At 33.7% G+C, this 8,438-nt stretch overlaps 1 protein-coding gene across 2 annotated transcripts in view; it reads right to left on the bottom strand.

The window, feature by feature from the left end:
* Nucleotides 1-547: 547 nt before the first annotated feature.
* The window catches only part of LOC109085014 (solute carrier family 66 member 2-like), a 37,535-nt gene continuing 29,644 nt past the window's right edge, over nucleotides 548-8,438 (bottom strand). For both annotated transcript variants that reach the window (XM_042745287.1, XM_019099656.2), the window contains one exon: nucleotides 548-1,689. In XM_042745287.1, coding sequence (XP_042601221.1) covers nucleotides 1,482-1,689 — 208 coding nt within the window. In that variant the 3' untranslated portion in view covers nucleotides 548-1,481. The remainder of the gene's footprint in view (nucleotides 1,690-8,438) is intronic.

Here is an 8,438-nt window from a genome sequence, read left to right on the forward strand (position 1 = left end):
AATCATAATCATAAACTTTTATAAAATACATAAAACTTTTACTGGAAAATGACAAATACTGTCAAAGAAATTGATTTTTTTGTTTGTTTTTTGCAGTGTATTGACATATTCAGGACTGATGGTTAACTGGATGTTTGAAGCACTTGGCTTTGAAGTCATAAATCTTTTAATTAACCCCCAATGTGCCACAAATCCTGTACTTTAAGTTTCCTGAAGAGGTCAAAAGTCAGTATATGAATACAGTGACTTCTTATTTTGTTGTGCTAACTGAACTAATTGCATGTAAATGAACTAGGATTGCCATCATATCTCCACAAATAACATTTGGGGGAAGACACTTCCATCAAGTCATGTGGATTTGTGAACTGTGTGAGGACTGTCTCCTTCAACAAAAAGGATAGAGGGTATTTTTTTCTTTTTTGGTTCAAAAAGACACAGGGCTGTCCTTGTGCTCTTCACTGGGCCTTCACTGTGTGAAACACCACAGAGAGCTACTGAGGTAAAAACAGTCTTCTCCAAATAAAACAGCAGTAACTGTATTAATCTCTTATAACAAAAGCTTTGTACATTCATCCATCTGACGTCAGATACATTTCAGTTCATTCTAAAAGTCTGTAAGGCAAAAGTTTTCAAAAGCATGGTGATTACCTTGGGCTGGTTTGTGTGTGCATGTAAATGTGTAAATATATCTGCATATCTTTATGATATTGCATGTAAAGTTTGGTTCAATGTATATTTATACAGTGGCACCAAAAATCAGAAAACTTCATGAAATAGTTCACCTAACAATGAAAAATGAGTTTGTTTGTTCATCAGAACATATTTGGAGAAATGTAGCATTACATCACTTGCGCAGCAAAGGATGCTCTGCAGTGAATGGGTGCCGTCAGAATGAGAGTCCAAACAGCTGATAAAAACATCACAATAATCTACAAGTAATCCACACCACTCCAGTCCATCAATTAATGTCTTGCGAAGCAAAGAACTGTTTGTAAGAAAAATCATCATGGGTGACGCATTCTGACGGCACCCATTCACTGCAGAGGATCCATTGTTAAGCAAGTGATGTAATGCTAAATTTTTCTCCAAATCTGATGAAGAAACAAACTCATCTACATCTTGGATGGTTTGAGGGCGAGTAAATTTTTTCAGGAAATTTACATTTTTGGGTTAACGATTCCTTTAAGCAACACTTAATGTATGCATGTCATTTCATTACATGAAAAAACAACAACAAAACAACAACAACAAAAAAAAACATGGCATTAATTTCAAGAAAAATAACAAAAAAGTGAAGTTAATTGTAATAAAAGACCTAACATCATAGTTTGATGTTGTGTATCTAATACAATGACATTCAGGCATATTTAGATGTGGCTTAAGTGTATCACTTATCCAAATACGTTTTGGGGACACTGTATAAAGATGCTGTATGTATGCACTGCAATAGATTTGAGCAGATTCTGTGAAGCAAGGGTGTTTCATAGGGCCTTGGCGCTGGTGGTGTGTGTGGTGTGTGAGACGGGTTTCTGTGGGTAGCGGCTGAAGTAGTACACTTGGAAGAGAATGGCCAAGTCCACGCACACCTGAAGCAGGCCGCAGATCCAGAACTGCACCGGAGCCTGAGTCAACAGGAAGTAGCCGGTCTTGAAAGTGTCTCCACTGGTCCACATCAACACCATCTTAATACTGGAGGGACAGGAAGTGAGAGAGAGAGACAGTGTGTTAAAGTCTGGAGACATGATAAAGCGAGAGGCAGCTCAAAATCACTCAAAACAGGCAAATGTGTAGGATGAGTGACATTTTTTACTTGATTGCAAGTTTTAATACTTAGGATTTATGAATTTTGCTTAGGTTCTCTATAAAAGCACCACAGTCTAATTTCTACATAATTTCTCACAATAGTGAGGGTGGCTGAAGAGGTATTGGTTTGGTCTCTATAAAAAGAGGATGAGGCTTTTCATATTATCAGTCATTAGTTGGGAAAGGACAGGCGTAACATTGAGGCCTGACAGTTACAGTGTTCCCACAGGCCGGCTCCATCTGCTCCGCCTTTGGGTCTCATGCTCTCCTCCACGCTTTGTTTCTCACACTTGAGTACAAGATTACACGTCCAACTGTAAACCATCACAGTCATCATTTACTCACATCTTCCTACCATGGACAACAAAAGGAGAAATTTAGAAGAATGTGCTGCTCACTCTTTCCTATTCAATTACCATGAATAGAGACTGAAGCATTCAAGCTTAAAAACAGCATAAAAGTTAACTGTTAACCACAATTATTCTTCAAAACTTCACCTTTTGTGTTCCACTGGAGAAAGAAAGTCATACAGTTTGGAATTACATGGAGGCAAGTAAATAGTCTTCAGTGTTGGGTGAATGATTGCTTTAGCTGCCTCCTCAAGTGCAGAAACCTCTGTGTAACCCTATTCAAGCACGGAGAAAGGCTCACATTTTTAGGAAGAATAAAGAAGAATAACTTCCTTTGTTCGGCCATATTTGGTGCATCAGCAACTTCACGCAGAACCGCACAGCAGTTTTTTTTTTCCAGACGCAGAGTGAAAGAGGGATTTTGGTGTGTGTACACACACTATTTGACCGGGTAAAACTAATTCCACCTGCATAAAGCTTTTCCACCACTGCGGTTTCGTAATAAACAAATAAATTATTCAAGCTGTGCATTTTACTTTTAGATTTCCCAGAATACAGCGCTCCACAACACACCAATTATTCATTTCAGATTTGGCTTTTTGGGGTGTACTAAAGGACTTTTTATGCAGTGAATCATACATTTAAGTAAACAGTCTGAAAGTATGATGGTGTATGTTTACATTAACATGAGTAAATAATAGGATTTGTTACTCTAACAATAATCCAATTAAGAATCAGATTTTTGTGTTCTGAACTGAATTCGGAGACGGTTAGGAGTCAGGATTAGAGACAGGCTTAGGGATGGTGTTGAGTTTAGGGATAGGGACCAAAGTTATGACTAGATTTTTTAGAAGGAAATGTTTTTCTGCACTCAACAACAGATTTTGATGCAGGAAGTGGCCCTACTTGGCAAAAACATATAGACACTTAGTATGGGGGCAGTAAGATTTTATAAAAAAAAAAAATAAAATACTTTCATTCAGCAAGGGCATTTTAAATTGATCAAATATGACAGTAAAGAAATGTTTATAATAAAAGGTCAGTCAATATATCACCAAGACCGATATACATATTTTTTGTTCAGCCAAAAAGTGTTGGAAGCATCTCTTTCTGACAGTGACAGGACTTTTGTTTTGACAGCACTTGAATGCAGACATGAACATAATCTTTAATGCTGTCATATAAAGTTAGTGTAACAGTCAACCAATAGTTTATAATGTTACAATAGAGGTTTGCTTCAGCTTTGCTTCAAATAAATTACTATTTAAACTATATTCAAACAGAAAATTGTAATATTTCACATATTTACTATATTTTTGACCTAACAAATGCAGCCTTGGTGAGCATAAGAGAACATTTTTAAAAAATCCAATAGTTTTGTCCAATAGTGTATATTCGCACTGAAACCTAGCAGAGTTTAAAAATCGAATGCAAGACTCAGTGAGATTACTGTGGCGTGTCTTTCAAGCTGCAGTCTCAAAAGGATGAGTATAGAAAACAGCTGGGTGTAAAGAACAAACCAAAGAAAACAGAGAGTACAAAACACTAACAAATCTTTTCTTGCCCAAAAGAAATGGAGTCAGGTGGGAGTGCAAGCAGTGAGCCGAGATAAACACTGTTTTCTCCTCTTTGTTTGGCTCCGTGTTACACTCAAAGCAGATCTGAGCGCCGGCCTGATCCACGGCATCTGATAAAAGGCCACTCTGAGAGCTTATTACAGCAGCACGTCCTAAAGAGATGAAAGAGCGCTCTCAGCGCCGCCGGGCCACAGCGATCAGCCCCTGCGATAGAGTAATAAACCACTCGACACTCCACACAACAGCACAGCTCAATGAGTGTGAGCGATGATGTGCACAGGGTCACGGTCGCTTACATCATTAAAGGTGAAATATGTACGTTTACCCCACTAGCAACACCAAACCACTGGAAAAAATAAAGACTGTTTCCCAACATGTTTCCTAAACACCCCTACTGCCCAGGAGCTGCCAGACAGCTTGTTTTGCACCACAGTTGCACTAATGATGCAAAGCATGCATCAAATTACAGACAACATAAAACAAAAAAACTGCTTATGCAGACTATGCAAACATTGTAATACTGAGTGGTTAAATTTTCATTTGAAGCACTGAAACGACTCTTCTCAAAAAATTGTTTCCTCTTCACAGTCTTTCAAACCAAACAAAACAATCAAAACAAGACAAAAAACATTACAAACAAAAATGACAAAACAAAAGACAATGAAAAACACAACAAAAAACCAAAACACAACAAAAACATGGCAAAACAAAAACACAACACAAGCAAAAATGACAAAACAAAATGAAAAACACATGACAAAACAAACAAAAATGAAAAAACTAAATGAAAAACAACACATGACAAAACAAGCAAACAAGACAAAACAAAATGAAGAACACATGACAAAAAAATGACAAAACAAACAAAAATGACAAAACAAAATATAAAACACCACATGACAAAAAACATGACAAAAAAATGAGAAAACAAACATAAATGACAAAACAAAAATAAAACACCACATGACAAAAAACATGACAAAAAACATGAGAAAACAAACATAAATGACAAAACAAAATGAAAAACAACAACAAAAAACATGACAAAGGTAAAAAAGTCAAATCAAAATGAAAAACAACAAATTAAAAAAAAGTCAAAACAAAAATGACAAAACAAAATAAAAAACAACACAACAAAAAACATAAAAAAAACAATAGCATGACAAAACAAGCAAAACTGACAAAACTAAATAAAAAACACCACAAGACAAGAAAACAAAAAACATGACAAAACAAAAATGACAAAAAATGAAAAATACAACACGACAAAAAAATGACAAAACAAACAAAAATGGCAAATTGAAAAAAAACATAACAAAAAACAAAAAAAGATAAAACAACAAAAAACAAACAAAAAATCTAAATTAAAAAACAACACAACGACAAAACAACAAAAAACACAAAGCACAACAAAACGAAAACAAAGTGCAAAAAACAATAATGTAAAGAAATTACTTCATTATATTCTGTTACAGACAGCTTGTTTTGCACCGTAGCTGATCAACTGACAAAAAGCATGCCTCAAATTGCAGACAACTTTAAGCAATCCCATAATGCACTGCAATATGCTTTTGCATTACATAATAAACATTTGATAAGCATTTCCATCAGAGATGGCAAGTATTGGAAGAAAATGGTTTGATCCTATTAAAATGAACATTTTGTTGCAATGCAGTGCTTCACGTCTCTTCTGTCTTCTTTTCAAATAACAATTTCAAATCAAATTATTATTTCATACCCACATGTTTATTCAGTTGGTAAGTAGTCATATAACAAGTGTTATAATGAAAAAATATAAAAAATAATATGTAATAATGCGCAAGCTAGTGTACAAGGTGATAAAAGACTAAAACAAAAAACCTAAATATCTTATAACATCTATAATATTCAGAATTTCATCTGAAGCACAAAACTAAACAAAAACAAAATAATAATAAAAAAATCTTCCTTGTCTAAAATAATTTCCAACAATTCATATGCATTTATATACAGTATTTATTTGGTAAGTAGCCATCCAAAATGTGAGATAATTTACAATCAGCTGATTATTAAAGACTGTAAAATAAATGCTTGTGTCGCATTACACCTTAAATTAGAGAAAAAGTGTTTTCATAAGACATACAAGAACTAAGAAAAACAGAAGATTCTGTTTCTCTGACTAATGAAAATATCTTAATGTTTGTATATAAACCACCAGATTAACCAAAAACTAGGTTTACTGTAATATAACTGTGAAGCACACTAGTTTGGGGTATGGCCAGTGTTGGTGCGTGCCATCAAAGCAACTGTGGTAAGATGAAATAACAAAAGAGCAGTGATCAGTTTTAACAGCTGCCATGGAAACCATCAGGAGTCGAGAAGGCAGACGGTAACCATGACTTCCATGATAGAGTGTAAACAAATCCTCCTGCAACAGTTACCAGAGGATCATAACAAACACCGTGAGCGCAGCAGCACTCATATGTTACACATACAAGTCTTTTTTCGTGATTTTTTTTTATCATGATTAATGCATTTGGTTTCAAGAAAGCAAGAAAACAAAATGTGTGTAATTACTGTGTTTGGCATTTTGTGTGAATGACACAGAGCAGAATATTTGTTCATGTATATGTAAAAACAATGGACAGAGGTGAGAGTCTTTACACACACACACACACACACACACACACACACACACACACACAGATTCTATATTTCTGCTTCAAAAAGCACAAAAATTCATGAATTCTAGATTCTGCAATATTTCAGTAATAAAACATTCATATTTTATAGATATTTGTGCAAGACATTTTGCTGTTAGCCTCCAATCATCTGCTAATGTTTTACTTGTGGGTGATATTTCACATTTTACGTAGTATCTACAGTAGTGCTTCCTTTTTTATACAGGTTCAGTCGGACCCAGTTCCCACTCCCGCTAATCTCACAAAGTCAGATGTTTGACTTCTTTTCTGATCACGATGAAATCTATCCACTCTACCCTTATTACAAAAGCACTAACAAAACACAGACTTGGACTGCACCCTCTTACTGATTTGTAAAGTGAACCAACCAGTCATTTTTGTATAACAGTTAGTGGAAAGTAAATATGAAAAATGTAACTAAAGCTACACATAAAACTGAATATCTTTCAAATATTTGCTTATATAAATGTTGCAAACATAATACTCAATGATACGATTTTCCTTTGAAGCACTGAATGTAGTCTATCCACAAAAAACAAAAACAAAAAACAATTACAAATCCAAAAACTAATTAAAACCAAACTAGACAAAAAACACAAAACCAAACCCCCACTCCAAAAAAAAACCACACACACAAAAAAAAAAAAAAAAAAAAAAAAAAAAAAACACAAGACAAAACGGAAGAGAACAAAATCAAATCACATAAACACAAAAAACAACAAACCACACAAAAAAACAAAATAATAAAAACAAAACATAAAACCAATCCAAAACAACCTTCCCCAAACAACAAAAAAAATCACAAAACCAAACCCCCACTCCAAAACCCCCCCCCAAAAAATCACAAAACCAAACAAAAACACAAGACAAAACAGAAGAGAACAAAATCAAACCACAAAAAAACAACAACAAACCACGCAAAAAAAAATAATAAAAACAAAACATAAAACCAATCCAAAACAACCTTCCCCAAACAACAAAAAACACACACCAACCAAAAAAAACCCCCCCCCAAAAAATCACAAAACCAAACAAGAACACAAGACAAAACAGAAGAGAACAAAATCAAACCACAAAAAACACAAACCACAACCACGCAAGAAAAAAAAATAATAAAAACAAAACATAAAACCAATCCAAAACAACCTTCCCCAAACAAAAATGACAAAACCAAACCTCCACTCCAAAAAAAAAAATCACAAAACCAAAAAAACAAAACCAAAAGAACAAAACAAAAACACAAGACAAAATGGAAGAGAACAAAATCAAATCACATAAACACAAAAAAAACAAAATAATAAAAACAAAAAAACATAAAACCAATCCAAAAAAACCCCCCCAAAAAAATCACAAAACCAAACAAAAACACAAGACAAAACAGAAGAGAACAAAATCAAACCACATAAAAAACAAACCAAAAAACAACAAAACAAAATAAAAATAAACAAAAAGACAAAACCAATCCAACACAACCTCCCCCAAACAAAAACAAAATCACAAAACCAAACAAACAAAACCAAAAGAACAAAACAAAAACACAAGACAAAATGGAAGAGAACAAAATTAAAATCACATAAACACAAAAAAACAACAAACCACACAAAAAAAAACAAAATAATAAAAACAAAAAAACATAAAACCAATCCAAAAAAAACCCCCCCAAAAAATCACAAAACCAAACAAAAACACAAGACAAAACAGAAGAGAACAAAATCAAACCACATAAAAAACAAACAAAAAACAACAAAACAAAATAAAAATAAACAAAAAGACAAAACCAATCCAAAACAACCTCCCCCAAACAAAAACAAAATCACAAAACCAAACAAACAAAACAGAAGAAAACAAAATCAAACCACAGCAAAACGAACAAACAAAAAATACATAAAAAACTAGAAAAAAAACATAAAAAACAACAATAATAATAATAATCAAAAAACAAAACCAAAACAAAAACCCAAAATCAATCCAAACCAATCTCCCCCAAACAAAAAATCACAAAGACAGCAGAAAAACAAAACAGAAAA

The sequence above is a fragment of the Cyprinus carpio genome, chromosome B19, assembly GCF_018340385.1.
Source record: "Cyprinus carpio isolate SPL01 chromosome B19, ASM1834038v1, whole genome shotgun sequence".
Classification (NCBI taxonomy): domain Eukaryota; kingdom Metazoa; phylum Chordata; class Actinopteri; order Cypriniformes; family Cyprinidae; genus Cyprinus; species Cyprinus carpio.